The 22,241-nt window shown below is 33.9% G+C and overlaps 1 protein-coding gene across 2 annotated transcripts in view; it reads right to left on the reverse strand.

Annotated features, from left to right (window-relative positions):
• The window catches only part of NRBP2 (nuclear receptor binding protein 2), a 1,106,111-nt gene that overhangs the window by 187,204 nt on the left and 896,666 nt on the right, over window positions 1-22,241 (reverse strand). For both annotated transcript variants that reach the window (XM_044067493.1, XM_044067492.1), the window contains exon 12: window positions 6,448-6,550. In XM_044067493.1, coding sequence (XP_043923428.1) covers window positions 6,448-6,550 — 103 coding nt within the window. The remainder of the gene's footprint in view (window positions 1-6,447; window positions 6,551-22,241) is intronic.

The raw sequence follows: 22,241 nt of genomic DNA on the forward strand, positions 1-22,241 counted from the left end.
ATAAAATATGTGGTTTTCTGGCAGAAAACTGAGGATTGAAGTCAGTAACGATTGACAGACATTTGAGCTTTAGACTTTATATCCTTCAGAAAATGCAAGCTAATGTAACACCTGTTATCCTAGCATTTTTTTTAAGTTAATAAGAGCGATATATTTAAAATTTGTTCCTGATTTTGGACCTTTGTTCTCCTACTATTTTTGGTTTTGTCCAGAATTCTTTTACTAAGAGGATGAGAGATGTTACTAACCCACACAATAAATGAAGCTAGTGAGGTAGCTCTTAGACTACGGAAGCATATCAGTAATGATGTGTATCTTTCTCTATGCTTCAGAGCATCAGGTTATCCTTCTGTGAATAAAGATCTTTAATGGAAATGTTTGAGAAATAAGTTCTGTAGGGTACCTGATATTTTAGCAGTGCCATTTCCATTGGTGGGGGTTTACTTTGGTGTTTGACATAAAGGTACAAATCAGCAGTTAACATCTGTGTAATACTATTTTAGACTGTTTACCTCCAGCATATTCACCTTTTGTTTTTACAGCTGTCTAAAATATAGTTTCAAAGAAATTTGATGACTGTTGCTAGGGGCATAAGAGTGTCACCCTAGATTTTTTATTGAGGTCTAGCAATGCCGCTTGCAGAATGGAAAGTCATTACACATTTGTGTGAGGCAGGTTAAAGTGTGTGTGTGTGTGTGTGTGTGTGTGTGTGTGTGTGTGTGTGTGTGTGTGTGTGTGTGTGTGTGTGTGTGTGATGGTGGTTGTGGTACTCTAAAAAGTTGGAAGTAGATAACTACATTGTACTTTGACTTGATGATTGTACACTTTCACAAATTTAATTTAACTACAGCATTATTCTCCCACTACGTTAATACAGGCACATGCTGTTTTTTCACTAAATGTTAATTGTTTGTTTCAAAGGTTCAATGATGTTTCAAAGATGACCCAATGATATTTGACCTTGACTAATAGATCTGTCCATAAACCTGTTCATTTCCACACAAGATAGATTGCTGTTGTTGGCTGGGTTTTCTTTGTTTTTCTCTCCTATGTTCTTCTTTCAGTTTTGGAAGGCAGGCATTTCTCTTAGAGTAGGTCACTGCTATGTCCACATATTCTTTATTGAATATGTTTTCACTGTGTCTTTTTAAAATTTCCTTTAACCTCCAGATTACATCTGACTCAGACATGTAAACACAGCATCCAGGCTAGTAGAACTGTTGTTTTTTGGGTGACTGCCTCAGTGCTGGTATTTGCTAGTGACTGTTTCAGTGCTAGTGCTTGAGGGTGGATGTCTCAATACTGGTGATATTGGCCTCAGCAAGAACATCGATGTTAGTTGAAGTGTTCCCACTTGACAATGAGGATTTTCTACAGGCACCACTGATGCTAGTTACTATGGCTACGTAGATGATATTTATAACTTAACTAGGTTTCATACCTATAAGGAAGGGTAGAGACGATAGTTATGCTGTATGGTCGGCGAAGAAGCATTGAAGCGATTTCCTAAAGGAGGCACCTATGTACTGCTTTCTGTGCCAAATCTCTGTTTTTTTTCCATTGCTAAATAAGTTCACTAAAATTCTGAAAAAGAAAAGGGGGAAGCAGAGGAAAGTTGCTGTGGAAGGGTATGAGAGCCCTCATTCATACAAATACAAACCAGGCAAACAAAATAATAAAGTAAAAATGCCATAAAAGCAAAATAAATAAATAAATAAATAAATACATAATTAAAAAAAAAGGAGTTCTGTCTGTGTTACTTGGCTGTTGAGATATTTAGAAAAATCTGAAAATTACATATATATATATATATATATATATATATATATATATATATATATATAAATTAATATCAGAATAACAACAGTTAATATCTCTTTACCTGCACTAAACAGAGGTCAAACATTAGTGCGGTAGAGTTTGCCATTGTAAAAGCTTTAAGTTGAAATCTTTTAAAACCTTGTATATATCATGGTTTTGGAACTATTGGTGCAAATGTGAACACGCAATATTTGATGCCTACAGGCGTCAGTAGGAGTTAACTGCAGATGCACCTGGATGCATCACTCGAATGTAATGAGTTAACAACAAGAAAAAGGGTACTTTCAGGTTACTTAGTGCTTAATCACACAGTGTGTGTGACAGATATAGCTATACAGGGTTACTGGAGACAAACAAAGTTCTGACATGAAGCCATGACAAATAACAAGCAGGTTGTCAGTCCCACACAACACTACACAGCAAAACATGCACACACAGCTCAGACCAAACACACAGACCTTCATATGCTGAGGCTCTTAAAAGTAACATGCCTAAACCAGAAAGGCCTCCTAAAACTGACCTAAGAAGCAAGTACCTTCAACAACTTCATGAACACACAGCACAGGCAGCACCCACCATGAAACATATACCACATTGGCTCAGTTCAAATGCCCAGAAGGCAAATCTCCACATAATCCAGTATCTGAGTCCTGGGTAACTCCACAGTGAGCCACACCGATGCACTAGTCACCAGGCTGTGCAAAGAGAGGGATATAATCAGTTGCCTATCAGGCACCAGGATTTGCTACTTTATGCAAGCATTCAGGTCCTTGCACCACAAACACACATATGGCACAGTCATAGTACACATGGGTATAAATGACTTCAGATGTACCTCCTGGGACTATAAGAAGAGAGACATGATGGAGCTCTTGGCACAGTCATAGTACACATGGGTATAAATGACTTCAGATGTACCTCCTGGGACTATAAGAAGAAAGACATGATGGAGCTCTTGGAATATGTGTCTGAAGATGTTATGAACCTAGCCTTGAGCAGCATTCTACCATCATTAAGAATTATGTTACAATATGAAAAAAAGATTATTGTTTTTTAACAACTGGCTTACCTTCTGGTGTCTTTCAAATGAGTTACAATATATATCAGCCTGGGAGGAGATGGTAGACAGTCTTAACACCCCCGAGGTGCCTTTTTAGTAAATGTCAGTCCTCTAAAGCATCCAACATTACATAACAGATTCTAGATAACACTAATTAATTGCTGATCAATGTTAGTTGCCTTAGCATGAAATTCTATTCCTACAAGGACTCCATACCCTGGAAAACATTGATATATACATCATCACAGGGACCTGGTTCAACACAACACAAAGCACTCCAACAGTACAGGGTTTCAGTGCACTAAAGGTAGCAGTGTCTCCACATACTTTAAATAAAATCACCTTCACACTCATTAGATAAGATAATGACCTGGAACTCCTCCATGTCCAACTTACTATTTACAAAATACATTATCTAGGAGAGGTACAAGTATTAGATCCTATTTCCTTCCATTGAAATGCAATTTTCTGAGTCACAATATATCGAACACATAACACAATGCATCAAGCCCAACTCAGTGACTCTCCCTAATAAGCACTAACATGGGTCCTGCAAGCAAGACCACTTTGTTCTCTCTCTCTTGCCCTCACTGGCTCCTTCAGTGCCAAGTTGCTAATCAAACCTGAATCATTTGGGTTATACTTAGAGTGCCACCATTCTGTGTCATGGAGCTGGACATTGTCCATATTTTTTGAGTACTGTGCAGAGAATTACCAACACACTGTTGGAGGTGCCCAGTCCCTTTGGCATTGCCAGAGTTCACTGTTACACAAGAAAAATGTGTTTATGGATATGCCTGACCCTTTGCTGTCACCTGACCTATCCTGGTCTACCTTACAGAACTGATATCTTTGGACTTGAGCCAAAGGATTCCAAAACAGATACTGTTGTAGTGCACATCCACTATACTAAGTCTGATGTACAGTGTAAGGTCCTGGTACCTGACCTTGTTAAGGAAATTAGAGCATTTGGGATGCATCCTCCTTTTTGTTTATTAGATTTGGTATAGGTCCTCCTTTTCACTTATTAGATTTGGGATACATTCTTATTCTAGTTCTATATACATCTCTGTTATACCTTTCTCAAGATGAATGCTTATTCAGTTTGAGTGTGGTTATTTGTGTTATATGGAAACGTGATCACACTACATAAATCTGAGCAAGTGACATGACTAAGCTGATATGTAGATGGGTATATAAAAATAAGGAAAATCAATGTTTCTGAAGGCAGATGTGGCACTACCCCTTTAACTCAAACAAATGACAGACACAGCAGTGATGTGACCCGACTTCTGTCAGTGATGCCAAATACTCCATTTATAACTGACTCATAGCCATTGGCCATGACACTAAAATGTGATCAGTTTTATATCCTAATGCTAATACTGTCTAGTTTATTTTTATTGTATGGTAAGCAGCAGATGGATATCCATCATATTGGACAAAGTTACACAATACCCTATGGAATCACAGTTGATCTACATGGCACTGTTGCCCTAGCCTGCTGGCACTAAGCAGAGGGAAAGCTAGAAGAAATGCCCTCAGGAATGATAAGCTCTGCAATAGTCACAGTCTGTGTTGTCACTGGCAGACAAGTTAATAAATTACTCTGGTTATGAGACATAGGGCAGTATTCAGTCATTCTACTTAGGCACAGTGGAAAGTTTTGTGGGCTATGTCTAATCACAACTGAGGAGTGATTCTAGGCCACCATTTGCATTTAGGTCCACTGGTTTTAAGTGGTCTGAGAAGATCTTAGGTAAATGAAGAAATAATCAGATGTGAATGAGGAGTATGTGGAAAATCTGCAACAATTTTATGCTTTGATTCCTGGTTAATTTTTTATGTGTTTCTGCACCTTCGCAGAAGGACTAGAGAAGTCACAGCAGTGCCTTTTTATCTACTTTATAATTGGCTGAGTTGTATAAGTTTGCTGCTAGCTTACCTATTTCATGTGCTTAACAGCCAATATGGATGAGATACAGGTAACATTTGTCACATCTGCAGATTTACTATATGTCAGCAATAGAAATGATGCTTTTTGTAAGAGTATCATTGGTTAATATGTGTCAGTGTTGAGGGGTAAGTGACACAGCTACTAGTTATAGTGGAAAGGTTTCAGTGTGAAAAATACAGGTGGTGTATTTCCATTATGAGAATGGGTTTTTCATTTTGTCTTTTTGATATCCTCTGCTATGTTTCTTCTCATTTCCCAAGGAAGTGCTGTGGTAACCCTCTGTGTAACTGGACTGATGTGTGAGTACTGCCCACCTGTTACTGATTGTAAAAGATGTGGTACACAATGACGCCTACTTCTCATTTACAGCACTACTGTCAGCCAATAACTGATTCAAAGCCGAAGTTGTCTCTCCTTGTTTTGCCTCACCCCCTTTGCAAGATGTTTCCCATATGTCATGAGTGTCCATAAGGATGTGATTCTCCTTATAACTTAAGTTGTCTCTCTTGTGTCTTGCTCTGTGTTGTTGTATCATGCTGTAACATTTAATCAAATGTTGTGACAAAAGTGACAAACTGATGCCTGGCATCCTTCTATGAAAATTTAGTGAATGTGGATAATGACTGGCTCTGTATTAGGCATACACCTTACAGCACTAGCTCTGCCATGTGGTTTTCTATGTCCTCTTCCTATAATCTGTGTTATACTAGCCTCTGCTGCAGTATTAGTATACCTGCATGCCTGTGTTTGCTATAAGTGTGCTTATAAGGAGGGTAATGCATTTCATTCATAATTTCAAATGACATGCTCCATTACCCATTCAGTTGTAAGCAGTAAATAGCCTGATGCATGTAGACAGGAGTAAAAATGGCACTTTACACATTTCCCAATCGTGCCATTCATAAGCTGGGAAAATGCATTAAACTGCATATTTTATCAGTAAAGTAAGGATGCTTCTCAACAGGTAGCAGTGAATTACAGTGATCCATGACTTTTCCAATTTATTTCTACTTGCTTCTGTTACTCAATAATGATTTTAATTCAGTAGTTATTTACATGGTCTGTTGATGCTGAATGCAGGTAACTGCAGCCCAAAATGGAGTACTAAGGAAAACTGGAATAAGTTAAGGCTGATTTATCAACTTATTATGGAAAGTAGGCTCAGCCACTCTGCTTTATGAATCATTCCACAGCACAAGTGTGTAGCCCCTTTATAAGTGCATGTGTAATGGACTCAAAGTACATTCGAATTCCTCTACATTTGACTAAACTTCATGAAACCCAACTTAGGACAGTTAGAATATGCAGATCTACTGTGGGCATTTCTGCTCAGGATGCACTTTGCCATAATCAAGACTGATCCTTCGTGCTTTGATGATTTGCATATGGGCATACTGATGCTTTTCACCAATTGCTGTAGCACTTTTGTGAAGTACAGAACTATGAATACCACCCATATACTCGTCCAGTCTGGGAAAGAATAGGCCTTATGAGGAAGGATACATAGCATTAGGAAAGAAGATGCAGATGTGCTTTGGGAACACTTGAAAGAGTGAAACACCAGGCAGAAAACAGGAAAAACAGTTGACTAAAAAACAGAATTCCATACCTCCATTGTATCACTTGTGAACCTCTGTGGCAAATTTCAGCCCCAACTGCATTTGGGTCTTTTGGTTTGGTCATTTCTTCAACTACATTGTCTGGTATTGAATCTAGAAGAACAAGAACAATTAATTTCACATTTCTCACAGCTGAAAGCTTGCTGACATCACCCATTGTTTTTACTGCATAAAGCTACACTTTTTGAAATGTTGGTTATAATTGATGGTTGAAAATAATTACATGAATGTAGTGTTCTGTACTTTAAACACTGCTTACTTCTACTAGTGTTTGAATGCTATATGTTACTTCAGGAGGGTCCAGTTCAGAAGTAGAACAAATGAAGTGAGAATTCAAAGACTTTTGCCTGATATTTTAGCTGTTAGGGGACTCTTTCTCATGCTAGATACTGTTGAAACAATCCATGAATGGCTACTATATACATCTGCTGTTACTCAAAATAGTTGTTTGCTAAGGCACATTGTTGGTAGAATATCATTTTCTTTGCCCTCTTTTGCAGCAAATATCCATAACCTCTTAGCATATTCAATATTTTTTGCCAAGAGCCAAACTCATAATCTCTATAGAACACCACAAGCACATTAGTCCTTGTGACGTCCCTGTTCTGGGCCAGTAATCAAGGAGCCTTAATCCTCACCACTGACACTGGAGAGGGACGTTCACTTGGAACAAAAATAGATACACACAGTATTTCCAGATGCAGCTCTCTGCACCAAGCAGAATTTCCCTTAAGAGCACATAGAGAACACACTTAGTCCGAGGGCTGGGTTTCCCTCTTTCTCTCTTTAGGCCTCCAATAAGACTCCCCACTGGTACAGTTGTAGAGTTGATTTCTCAGCCGAGTGTTCCAAGACAAGTTCTCCACCACCCTCTCTGTGAATCCAATGCTCTGTGTCCCTGTTCCAAGTAACTGACATACACACTCTTTGAGATTTGATTTTCACACAGACACACGCATGCGTGCGCATGCACACACTCACACGGGAAAGACTGGCACAGATTCACCCAGCTATGCCTCCTCTGTCCAGACTATAAGGTAGGTACTGCCATCAGAACACTCCAAAATCAGCTACTCTAAGGGTCTTACAATGTACCCAATTATACTGAGTGAAATTAATACTAATGCAAATGACAATGTTTGACCAATATAGCAAGGCTTTCAGGAGTTACCACAGTGTCACTAAATAAATATAAGTACTCCCAAAGATAAAAATATTCTGTAGAAAACAGCCACAATGAACAGTTTAAATATATTTTATAATAAATAATAAACAGAACATGAAAATACTGAATGCATATTTACAATAAACACCAGAGTTTCAATCACAGGAAATATTAAAAATAACACAGATGAAAAGGTTCACACTAATACAGAAAAACAATACTTAACTAATCTCACTATATTTTCCTAACTGATCTAAGGAATTACTATTCCCTGGTTACTTACTAAAGTACTATTCCCTGGTTATTTACTAAAGCAAGACAAGGTGAAGTGGGTGAGTGATCCTTGTTTGTCAGTTTTCAAAAACAGACTGCGCTGAAACTTCTGTCTCATCTAGTATTAAAACATCATTTCAGTGCTGGATTACAGAAGGACATCACACACATCTGGTCATCTGAATCTGGTTCCTACACTACCCCCTTTGCTAGAAAATGAACCAGAATTTAGCACATATGTGCTACCATACACATAGATAGAGTTTGTTGAGATGTTTTATAGCATCTGGAAGCTATAAAACCATTTCAAAACTTACACCCTTCCAAGGCAGGAATTAGTTCACCCCCAAGGACAATACAGTAGGATTCCTAGTTCTGGTTTTCATAGACATTTTGTCTCTGGCTGCAATCAGAACTGTAAGATATAATCTTTATGGCCTTAACCAGGTAATTTAATTTCAGACTATTTTTCAAAGCTGGACTCTTCCAGTATCCTCTGTTACAATACATTCATTTCAACAGTTACAATACAGTCTGACATGCAGGTGTATTTCTTTTCTGTCCAGCAGGAACCACTGTTGGTACATTTTTTAATACAAGCAACTTTACAAATACATTTTCAACATAAGCACCTGTACAAATCAGCTTGATATACAAATGACATATAATTCTTTAGAATACTACAGATAGCTCTGCTGGCATATGTTACACATCCACTGCCCTACTTCTCCTGGCATAGCTGGCAACACCTCCCATCATCACAGTCCTCATCACTGAAACCAGAGAAACAGTTGGCAGTTAAACCATATTCCATTTAGTTTGTCATTTGCTAGACCCTCACTTGTATCCAGTAAACAAAATTTCTTAATGTCTTGATGAGGTCCAAACTCTTTATCTATTTTTACTAGTCATTTATGCTTATACTCTCTATACAGGTCTAACTTCAAGGAATGTGGTAGACTTGAATACGCTTACAAGAAATCAAAGAACTTTGCCTGTAACTCAGCAAATTGAGTCCATCGTTATGACTCATTAGAATAATTAAATTGGCCTTTATTAAAGCACAAATACTGGCCACTGGTTTCTAAATTATACCTACATGTTTCTGTACTGTAAGCTAATACCCCACCTTCATCATTTCATTGATGTGTTGGTTGTACACATCCACTGGGAAACAGATCTGCAAATAATGACCTTGTAAAAACAACCAGAAATAACATTTCCTTTTGTGATACTCTCTTTTGATTCTTTGTTCAGCATGCCTGGAAGCAGTTAACCTATTTTGCTGGATGCTGTAACAAGTAATTTATCTTCACAACAAAACAATAAAACAATCCCTTCTCACTTCATTAATTACATTTTAACCAAACTGGATATTTTGTAGCATATTTTTCAATAGTTGCATTAATTTAAATTCCAGTCTTAAGTTTATCCCAATTTCAAAGAATAGTAAATGGGCTAATACATACAATATTATAGTTTTATCAACTTCTTACTATGTGTAATTTTATCATTATAAAGCACACATAAACAATTACTACCTGACAAATGCCATATACTCTTTGTTTCTTGGTACCTTGGAAATGTAAATGATGCAAATGTTACCTGCCATTGTACCATTGCTATGCATACATTTTCTACTGTATTATATCTTTGCGGGTTCCTATCGCGTGATCAAAAATTGTAAATGGCGAATGCATATTGAGTGAACCCGATTGGTCGAACCATTGAAACGTCATGCGCATAACACGGAAATCACCGTAGGGAATATTTTCCCTTTACTTCAATGCAGTGTGATCTCAGAGTAGGAATATTTAAGTAGTGGGGGTGTGGGGGGTGCAGGGAGGCTTGCTCCCCTGCCTACAGTGTTTAGGTAAGTATAGTTTTTTATTTTTATTTTTTTATTATATTTTTGAAATTTCAAACATCGCTCATATGGTGTCGATGCTTGAAACTTTCGAAAATATAATATAGACCCGTCTTTGCATAGCATGTTGTGTATTAAGTAATATGTATCTTGTTTCTTTGGTTTTGTATGCTCATGATGTTACACTGTGTTTTTCTCCCAGGCCTCCGAGGAAAATGGGCATCCTGACAATAAAATCATAAAACAAATCAAAACAAACAAGCAAAAAAATAAACAGATTCTTGTTCTTTTTTGTGGAAAAATGATTTGATAACTTGGGTGGGCCTTAGAATTTTAGTTGTGTGATAATGCCCCCACTTAAATAGGTTAATATGAATGCCTGCAAGAGAAATATATTTCATTTATTTATTTTCTATTTGTTCATGTTTCTTAACTAGGAAGTTTCAAAATGGATATAGTCCATTTACAGTAAAGGATGTATGAAACCCCCCCTAAACATACTGTTGCAAATGTCAATAATATGAATTTTTTTACACCAATCAAATACACAAACTACGAACCAAACTTCAAAAAATGACAAACCAATAAAAACAAACAACCTTTTGGCTTCTTACTCCAAATGTGTTTTATTAATTTTTCAAATAATTCCATTGTATAATAATCTTAATACATTTTCTGATAAGTAAAACAGTATGATTAACTATATACAATATTTACAGTTGGCCTAAAATTAAATTATTATATTGATCAGTCTAGTCAGAGTAACATCATATTAATGAGAGATCATTTGTTCCTTTTTCTTTCACTCTCATTAAGAGTTTAAATTCAAGTTTAGTGTCTCAATAAGTGATAGTATTTTTTCCCATGGATTCTTGTTCCATCGTCTTGGTGCTATTCTTAATTATTTTACTCTGGTTTTCAGTAATGCAGTTTCCTTCAATATCAGCAGAAATTCTTTAAATGATGGTTCCAGATTTGATTTCCATTTTCTGGTAATACATTTTCTAGCATTTGCTTGAATGTTCCATAGTAGGTAGAGATTGCTATTATTTAATTCTAAATTCTCATTAACATTCAACAAAATTAGAGATTTACTTACTGCAAATGTATCTGAGAATATGGCTTGTATGAAATTGCTGACATCTTCCCAAAATTTTTTAACTTTAATACAGTCATGAAATACATGTATCCAATCTGCTTTATAACGCTGCAAGCATCTCCAACATGTATCATTATTAGAATTATTACATTTTTTAAATCTATTTGGAGTAAAAAAAGATCTACGCAAAAATTTCCATGTGTAAATTCTCCAAAATTGTATGTTGGATGTCAATTTAACAGAATTTAGTATTTTGTTTTTGTTTTCCAGGGATAAATTTATTGAATGACCTTTTGTTATATGATTCCAGAATTTTTGATTGATTTTAAATTTATAATTTATTAAAAGTTTATATAATTTTGATGTCAAATTTTCCCAATTTTGATTATTGTATATTATTTCATATAAATGAGTTATAAGTGTAGGTTTATCTCTAAAAGAAGAATTGTTAATTATTCTGCATAGATCTTGTGAGTATTGTAATATACTTTGTAGTAATACCCAGTCTGATGTAGAGAGATTATAAGTTTTTATTATAAGTTGACTATCCAAAACCTTATGTTCATTAATGCATTGTTACCAGCAAATTAATTGTTTCTTTTCCCAAGTAATGAAAACCGTCCTATGCATTTTGTTTGGAAAATTTCTTGTTACATTGAAAGGATATAAAAGTTCGAGCTATAACTTTATATCTGTATTAGAAGTTACAAATCTTCTAAATGAATTATACATATCATTTAAGTATTTTAGATTAGTAGTTTTTGTTAGATTATATTGAAGGCTAGTACATAAGATATGCCATGGTTTATTAATATGATTGACTATCATTAAATTCTTTAAAATGGTATTTTCATTTGAATAAATAACAGTGTGGAGAGACTTCCAGTTAGAAGAATAGCACGAATCTATCCAATTTATAATTATTTTAAAAATGGAAGCTCTAATAAAAGTTTAAATATCCGGGGAAATTGATTCCACCTAGTTTCCATGGTCTAATGTGATGTGTATAAGCTATTCTGTTTTTGTTAGGATGCCAAAGAAATCTTAATAATAATGTATTTATTTCTTTTAAAAATATTTATCTGGTATTACTGGAATAGCTTGTGCTATATATAGGATTTTTGGAAGTAATATCATTTTTATTACTTGCAATCTATCTTCAAATGTTATATATATTTTGTTCCAGTTTATTATAGTTGACATTATTGTGTCTATGATTTCCCTGTAATTTATATTTAAATTTTTTTCTAATGTTGTACTTAATGTTATACCTAGATAGTTTGAAGTGAGAGATTGTTTACCAATTATATGATTATCATTTATTTGAAAATCATTTTTTTTATTCAATATCATAAAATGTGATTTTGTTTTGTTAAAATGTAATCCTGAAATCAAATAAAATTTATCAACTTGTATATCTAATTCTTTTAATGAATTTTTAGAAGTAGATGTGGTAAGAAGTATATCATCTGCAAATAACATTATTTTTGAATTATATTGATTATATAAATTTATACTCTCTATTTTGGGATTGTTTCATATTGAGATGGCAAATATTTCAATGGCTAATGCAAATAATATGGGGGACATGGGAAACCTTGTTTTGTGCCTTTTGTCAATATTATTGATTCAGGGGTGAAAGGTCCTAATTTTACATATGCTAAATTGTTTTTATATATGTTCTTTATTAATGAAATAAAGGAGCTAAGAAACTCATAATACTCTAATATTTTAAACAAGAAATCCCAGTTTAAGGAGTTAAAAGCTTTCTCTATATCCAATGCAACTATTAAGGCTTCTTGTTTTTCTCTATTTAAATAGTCAATAATAGTTAGCATTCTTTGTATATTATCATAGGTGCGCCTATTATGTATAAACCCTGTTTGATCTTCATTTATAATTTTTATCATATATTTTTTGATTCTATTGACTAGAATAGCCATAAAGATTTTATAATCATTGTTTAATAAAGAAATTGGTCTATAGGAGCTGCATTTTGATGCATCTTTATTTTCTTTTATTATAGGAGTAATTGAATATCTCCAAGATGGTGGAATGGTGTTGTGTGTTTGTATTTCTATTAAGGTTTTTTGGAAGACTGAGATTATAGTTGATGGAAAGATTTTGTATATTTCAGCTATAATACCATCCATTCCTGGAGCTTTATTATTTTTGCTTTCTTTGATTTTTTTCTGAAATTTCTTTAAGAGTAATTTGCTTTTGAAGTTCTAATTTTAAATTTTCTGGGATTGTTTTAATCAATTCAGGTTTCAAATCTAAATTAAAGTTTTTTGTTTGAGTTCCTTCCATCTTATAATGTTCTGTAAAATGGTATTTAAAAGCATCTAATATATCATTTATATCTGACACTTTCTTGTTCTTCCTTCCTTCATGTATAATAGTAGTAATGTTATTTCTTTTAGATTGTACTTTAACTCTTATCGCCAAGTTATGCATATGTTTAGGAGAAACAGCATATGAGTTTAATTTTAATCTTTCTAGTGCTAGATTAACAGTTGTATGTGTTAGAATTTAATTAAACATTTCATGCAGATCATTAATTTTCTTCTTATTAGTCAGCGCATTTGTTAAATTATTATTATTTATCTTTATGATTTGATTTTGTATGTTGAGTAATTCTGATTCCCATTCTTTTAGTTTATTTTTGTACCATGTGATAATTTTACCATAAATATAGGTTTTTAGAGCATCCCATACCATAACTATGCTGATTTCATTCGTAAGATTAGTGTTTAGAAAGAATTTCAACTCTGTGAGTAGCCAAGGTTTAAATTCTTTGTTTCGTAATATATGCTGGAATTCTTGTCATTTGTATTAATTTTATAAAATTTGTTTGAATATTAATAAGGATTGCTCTATGATCTGATAATGAACATGGTATGATTGTAAAACTATTTATCTTCGCATCAAGGTCTTGTGCAACAAAAATTTTATCTATTCTTGTTTGGGTTATAAATCTGTGATCTTGGTGAGAAAATAACAGTGAGTTACTTTCTCTAATTAAATTGTGATTTACAATCCATTTTTTGAGTAGCTTTGCTATAGGAGTTATACGTACATTTTTTTTTTGTTGATGGTCTCTGAATTATCAAGAATGCAATTAAAGTCACCACCTAATATCAAGCTACCTTTATATGTTTTGCTAATAAAGTCTAGATGTTTCTTTGTCATACTTTTTCCTGTTCCTGGGAACCAATAAAGATTTACTAATGTCCAGATTCTATTATTGAATTTTATTATAACAAGTGTTATAAGCCCCTCTTTATCTTCATAACTCTAAAGAATTTGGGGATTAATGATGTTTTTTCTCCATAGTATCCTAACTCCTCTAGTTTTGGTTTTATATGATGATTGCGCTATTGTTGTATACTCATTTGGATTCCATAAATGCTTTTCATCATCTTTAAAGTGAGTCTCTTGAAGAAATATTACTTGCGCTTTGTTTAATTTTAAATATTTTAGCAGGTTTGATCTTTTCTTTGGATTATTTAAACCATTTATGTTCAGTGAGAGTAGTGTTAAGTCCATGTTTGTTGTTGAGTTTCATGCTTGCTAATATTTATATTAATATTCGAGTACATTTTATAGCATTGTATTTGGAACAAAATTCTCCTTATTTCATGTATCATACATAGACTGAATCTCTTTTGTAATACTTTTATATTGATGTTCATTTCAGGCCATAATAAAAAAGTGTAAGATGATTTAAGTAAAATTATTTTGATAAATATAATCTTTTCTTTCAACCTTCCCCCCATCACACATAGAATGATATACATTCCTAATCTGATATACATAAACAAAATATCTACCTCATGTTTGGTAGACAGATTTCCTCATGCTCCATTCCTGTATTCTTAGAGACCTTTGAAATTATAAACTAGTATATGTTGAATAATATTTATGGTTCTACATATTATATACATAGTGAAACACATAAGTAATTGTAGGCTATATACATATATATAAATACATTCCTTATTATGAACATTTAATAACATATCAGTCATATGGCTAAGTATATTCATCTCAAATAAGTTAAACCTGACATCCAGTTGCTCTAATGTCATCTTCTTTTCCCCTTCTCTCTCTCCATTATGTATAGGAACAATTTGCAAAGACACAAACATGTATTTTATATACTATTTTCATTGAACCATTTATAGTGACTGACTGATAACTATTGAATCATTTCTGAATCTGATGTGATTATAGATTTTCTATATATGTACATGACAGAACTATTAGCATAGTAATATATGCATCAAATGTTCAAGTTAATCATCTAATAGTAGATGATAGATAAAATCTTTTCCAAGTACATATTGATTGTAATGAAATCTATTTTACATAAATACACTAAGATTTAAATAAAAAAAAAAATCATTGAATGGTATATGCTTGTAAATTTCCCATGAATCAAGAAATTGTATTACATACACAGTTGTGCTATTGTTTTTTTACTAAAAAAATAAAAAAAAAACATATAATTTTTGTTAGGGCAAACATATGGTAAGCTCTGCAAACTAGTTATTGTTCAAGATAATTTAATACTCATAGATTACTCATTACATCCAGTGTTTCTTTGACTATTTGGTTATATACTTTAAACCGTAGTTTCTAATGCATATTAGAGTCTTACAATGTTTAGTATTCTTTTGTCTTTTCATATAATCCATAAGTTTAATACACAGATTTTACTATAGGTTAAAGAAATATTTTATAAACTTTTTATATAAGACCCATCTTGTTTATTCATTCAAGTGTAACAGTTTTAACTTTATGTCAACAAAAACTATTAAACCAACTATATTTTTATTTAGGATAAGCTTACTGATTAAAACATATCAGACTCAGAATGCCCACTGAAGTACATTGTAGTATTTCCTTTGTTGTGCAGCTTAGCTATGGTGCAGTAAATGAGTTTCTATGCATGACAAAAAGTAAATTGAGTTTCTAAATAAAAGATATAATCATAACTAGAATCAGTTAAAAATGATATGTCTGTATTTGCATATGTGCACATTGTCAAATCTAGCCATGTAGATGATAAACATATTTGTGTATTGTCACTATTTTGTTCTCATTTCTGTGCTTATACACATATTTGTAGATTGACACATACAGACTCATATTTCCATGTTTGAGATTTGTAGAATAAATCACTTGACTATGTTTCTCTAATTCTTACAGAGTTAGTATACAGTGTTTTCCTGAACTGAGTAGACTTATTTCTTCCTATTATTTAGCCTTGTCTTATCATTACTTTTATTATGAAGCACTTCATATTTATTCCAACTAAATATTCTGAGTCTATCCAAGAGCTTTACAATATACAAGTCAATTCTCCTTTGAAATACAATCTATTAAAGAGTTAAACATCAATCTTTGGGACAAGAGATTTTCAGCATGTTTAGCCTGATTCCAGGCAGCAGACTGCTGTTATGCCTGTCACTAACTGTACATAATGTAGCCTACTTTTCTATGTCAGTGCTGTGGACAATTAAAATTGTATCTGTTGTCAGTTGTAAAATATCATGTCACTGCATTTTACAGATTAACTGTCCATCAGTATTTTACAAATTGCTGTAATTTGATCTTTAAATCCACTCAACTGATTAACCATATATCCTTTGAATGTGCTATGCTAGGTGTACTGAAAGTCATAATGAGATAATAAAGTGGTAGAACAGCCCAATACACACTATAGAACTTTGATGTATATATTTTAAATACTTGTGCCAAAAAATGTATATGCATTACAGAAACAAATTGGCTAGCAGGCATTAACTGGTATGTATGACACACTGCTGCCTATTACATTACAGGATATCCCTGTCCAATGTAATGACTACAGCAGTGTAACACGATGAACATCTGAAATGCGTTTGGTCTTTAACATCTAATTATACATTGTGCTAGTCAACCAACTATTTCATGCAAGCACATGCTAGAAGGGTGGCATCTTACAGAATTATCATTTATTTTGAAATTAGCAAATACCTCATACATTAAAAAAAAAAATCTGTTAATGGTCAGTCATATGTCCTATACTATGTTTTTAACAAAGACACACATGCACCCACAAACCCACAAACCCACACACACACACACACACACACACACACACACACACACACACACACACACACACACACACACACAGAGGCATGTAAATATTTTTAATTAAAACAATGTTAAAATCTGTCATAGGATTTTTTATAAGCAGTACAACAGCTACAGTCAAGAAGGTGCAAATATAGCTTTGAACCAGAAGCCTTTGGAAGATAAAATAAGTTCTGTACATGAAATTCAAAACATTTTACTGACCATTTCCTGAATGTTTTGAACATTAATAATCAGCGTGTTATCAGAACTATATTAGAGGTTGCTTGTCACTTTAAGACTAACCGGAAGTGTACAGCTGTATTGATGTGAAAATTCTTGGTATCTTGACTAACAGTTTATACACTGAATCCCTGCCACTCACCACTCTGTAAAAGTAACTGGTCTTATTTATATTTCTAATTTAGTGATTTAGTTCGTGTACTAGTATAGTGGTCTTTTTTCACATTGAATTTTATAGTTGTTGTAGTCCGATAAAGCTGAATGTGTTCACATTATTTTTTTTCTTTTTCTTACTCTCTCGCTAGTAAGACTATACTGTATTCTGTCCTCTTTCTCTCTCTTTGACATCATCATATCCTTGTAGAGCATGAGCGCAAGCTATTAGTGTTACTGTGGTGTTGAATGATTACAAGGACGCTATTCATGTGTTCACAAGTGTGTTTGACTGTGAAATGAGCTCACAGCTTCTTGAAAACAGCCGTTATTTATTCATATCCTTGTCAGACAGTTCGTGTAAAGAAAAAAAAAAAGAGAGATGATGCTTTTAAACTGTAACAATGAAGTGTTCAACACCGATCAGTTATATATCTACTATGTTTATATTTCTTTACCAATATCTACTGCTTATTGCTTAATATCTTGTAGCCACATGAAACCCTATGGTTACAAACCATCTATATGAGCTGCATGTCAGTATTTCTTAATGGAGACACCCAGATCATTCACTGCTCTTCTCCTTCCTCTCCCCACCTCCCGTTCTCAATTTTATCCCATCAAGACAATCTATTGTTGTGTCTTTCGGCTTATCCCGGTTAGGGGTCGCCACAGTGGAACTCCGGTCTGCTAATGAGTGGTAGTGGATTTTTATGTGCTGAGTTACCAGCCTTGACACACAACCTTCAATGAAGGTACACCCATTCACGCATGCCTCCACACAGAAGACGCTATAGCGGAGAGTCGAACGTGACAACGTCTTGCTGTGAGGTGACAATGCTACCGCAGCACCACTACCACGGGATCATCAAGACAATCTATTAAATAATTAAAATGAGCTTTTTGAAAGAAACAATCCCTACAATATTACACATTTAAATTTGATATGAGTGTCATTGTGCTAACCACTTGACACAAGCAGCCTCATCCTGTAGTAAGTAGAGTTGAAGCATCACTGCATTAAAAAAGAAAAACAAAAGAATTATAAACAATATTATGCATATTGAGACAACTAAAAAAAGTAAATGTACATACATTTTGGTTTCTGTTTCCTTTAGTATATATTTCACTTTTTAGTAGAATCTTTGAGAGTATTTAAACTTGTTGCATTTTTTATTCCAGTTCTTTGTTTCTTCTTCTTTACATCAGTCCAGGAATATTTTTCTTGGGATCTTTTCAGTGAGTTAGATAATTACCAGTCCATTTCTTCTGGAATTGTAATTATATTATTGTTTTTGATAAAAGAAGATGCCTCATCTATGTTGTCGAAGGTTCTCATTTCATTTGAGTAAAGAATCTTGATTTTTGCAGGGTACGCAAGTTGAGCTTTGACTTTGTTTTGTTTCAGGAATTTTACAAATGGCCATGTTTTCTTCCTTAAACCTAGAACTCTAGTTGAATAGTCATTATCAAATCTTATTTGGTGTTGTTTATACTATAAAGGACTTTTCTTCCATGCTGACTTTAGTATAAGTTCTTTATCAAGGTATGATAAAATTTATTACAATGGATCTAGGAGAAGTATTAGAAGATGATGATACAGGTTTTCCTATGACTCAATGAGCCCTTTCTATGCCATTTGACAGTCCTTCTTTTAGGTCTAAGAATTCCGGCAACCAGGAATTTAAAAATAAAATAATGTCCTCACCCTCAGCTTTCTCCAGAAGACCAAATATTCTAATATTTGTGCGCCTTTCTCTGTTTTCTAAATCATCTATCTTGTTGATTAATCAGTTATTTTCTTGTAAGAGAAATTCACTTTGGTTCTCTTCCTCCTTCAACCTTCCATTTATATCGGAGAGAGATGTTTCAATGTCCATTATTTTTGTTTGTTGCTGCTGCAATTATTCTTTAAAGACATCTGTTTGTTTTTGGCAGTTCTCTTTTAGATTTTCAAGGTTGTCCTTAAAATGATCCATTTTCAATAACAGCTCCTGCAGTACAGAGGACATCAATTGGATTTCCTTCTTCAAGGCTGTTTCGGAGTGTGAGTTCTTTGAGTTACTCATTTCCAAGTGGCTATAGTAGTCTCCAGATTAATTTGACAGAAAAATATTGACATAAAGCTTTCAAAATTAGTACACTATTAGTTCATAAGTTTATCAATAATAGTTGGATATTTTTGTTCGATGAAATTAATTATTTTCCTGTTATTTGAACTAGTTTTGTGGAGCTCTAAAAAAATGCTGCTACCAGTTAGCCATTCAGGCTCCTCTCCCAACCTTTTGGCTTCTTGAACTCGCTGCAGGAACACACCACTCAACCAAGCACAAAGTCCACAAAAAACTAGAACTTTAATGCTATTAGCGCTTTTGTTTTGTAAACTTCCAAAACTTCTTCAGATACAACATAGATAAATCATTCCTTCCCTTAAATAACCATGAGTAAAAATCATGTGACCCACATTGTAGTCAGATGATCCCATTCATAAAATTACAAAATACACAAGTTTTTACATCACCCGCCCATCCCTTACAGTTCTAAACTGCTGCATAACATATAAACAATCTTACTTAAAACATTCATCTCAACAAAAATATTTTGAAAATATGTGAAGCTGTTTTTTTATCTAACTAGGGATTTTAATTTTAAAATAGGGGCAACAGATATATTATCATTTAAACCTGGCTTTTTCTATGAGTTAAGTCTCATTTGCCAGACTAACTCCCATTCTTCCAATATTGTAAACCATGGGCCAACCCGTGGACTCACTCCCACCTTTTCCAATACTACAAATTTAAACCAATGGTACTTATTCTCCCTAATATGGCTATAAAGTGCATTTGCTGTTCTTTTTTTTATATCATATATATGCTCATATATTCTACTATGGAGCTTATGCTTCGTCTTCCCAATATAAAAACTTTCACACAGCTGGCAAAGGGCTCCATAAACTACCCCCATTGTATCACAGCTATGCTTACCCTTTATAAGAATCTCCACCCCGTTAATATGTACATTGTGACCATCAAGTATGTACCTACACATATTAAACCTACCACATTTGTACATTTTTGAACCTGTTGTTATAGGTTGTTTTCCCTCATCTAATAATGTTTTCAAATTGCTATCCTTCCTATATACTATTTTAGGTTTTTCACCCACCTTCCTATATAACTTATTATCGTCACCTAAGACCTCCCAGTTTTTGTTCAAAATCCATTGTATTGTTCCACTTTCCAAATTATATGCTGTGATGAATGCCATAGAATAATTCCTATTAGCTTCTTGTCCTTGCATCACCATACCAGATGCATTATTGTTCAACCTTAAAATAGAACAAAAGTGTCCCATTTGTCTCTTTATAGATGCCTCCTCTATAAGTTCTCCTAACATCTGTGTAGGATATCCTCTTTTCCTAAACATACATGACAATCTAGTACATTCTTCTTCAAAATCCACTTCCAAAGTGATAATACGGGCCTCTCTCAACAGTTGTTCCTTGACCACTGCTCTCTTCTGCTTGTATGGGTGTGAACTGGAGAAGTGCAAAAACATATTAGAATATGTGGGCTTTCTGAAAATCTGTGAAGCATATTTATTCAAAATGTAATTCTTTTCAATCAATATGTCCAAATAAGCCATTTTTTTTGTGATAGAAATGTGTAAAAGTAAAAAAATCAGTGTTTGTATTAATATACTCCACTTATTTTAAAAGGGTGGTTTCATCCCCTGCCCATACCATAAATATATCATCCAAGTAACGTAGGTTGAGTTTCATGAAAGGTTTACAGGTGCCATTCAGAGCAAATAAAAATTCCCATTGTATCATAACTACATTAGCTGGGAGGTAGCCCACTGGTGAATCCGTAGCCACCCCTTCCCATTGTTTATATATTTTATTTTCAAAAATAATAAAATTGTTCTTCAAAATAATCTCCATTTCCATATATGTATTAATGCTGTCCTGATCTATACTCCTTTTCACTAAAGATGTCCCAAACCATTCCAAACCTGTAACATGTGGAATAACAGTATATAGGTCATGTACATCTATAGTGACCAATAAATCTTTCTCATCAAATTCTACCTCATTCATTTTATTATGGAAGTCTCAAGAATCCCTACAGAAATAGTATTCATCTTGCAATAAATGTTTTAATTTATTATCCAAAAATTGGGCACATGCCACAGTGATTGACCCTCTCCCATCCACTATAGGTCTAAAATGTGGCTTTCCACACACTTATGGATTTTTGGGACTCCAAAGATTGTAGGAATGACTGGGGAAATAGTTAAATATTTATAGTCTTGTAATGATATTCTCTTCTCAATGAACATGTCCCTCAATTGTAAACTAATTGGTTGTATTGTGGTGGTGGTGCGTTGGCCCTGTATATCATCCATTGATTTTTCTGATTGAACCTCCAATAATTCTTTGGAGGATGGTTCAAGTTGGACTGACCCTCACCTTGACACATCCAGATGCATTCCGATTGTCTGAGCTGGGGAAAATCCTGCCCATCTTTGATCTCCTCTTCCTGATAGGCTGGTATCCGACTAACCCCATGTTCTCCTCTTTCACGGCCATTATATTCTGTATGGTTATTGTCAGTTGGGATGTCAGAATTATTTCCTTGGTTGAAAACATGATTTCCCCATAACTGTGATTCAGGGGGTGCAGGATAAGCAAAACCCTCCATATATTCCTTTCTGTTGTGTTCTAATTTTGTTGTGAAACACATGGTCGTGCTCCCCTATATTCCACATATTGCACATCCTTTAGAATCTCTTCATTTAATAAGTTGACCTCAACGGTTAACTTATCTATTAGCATTGTATTGTGTTTCATGACAAG

The sequence above is a fragment of the Protopterus annectens genome, chromosome 3.part1 (genome assembly GCF_019279795.1).
Source record: "Protopterus annectens isolate FY-2018-M chromosome 3.part1, PAN1.0, whole genome shotgun sequence".
Lineage (NCBI taxonomy): Eukaryota > Metazoa > Chordata > Ceratodontiformes > Protopteridae > Protopterus > Protopterus annectens.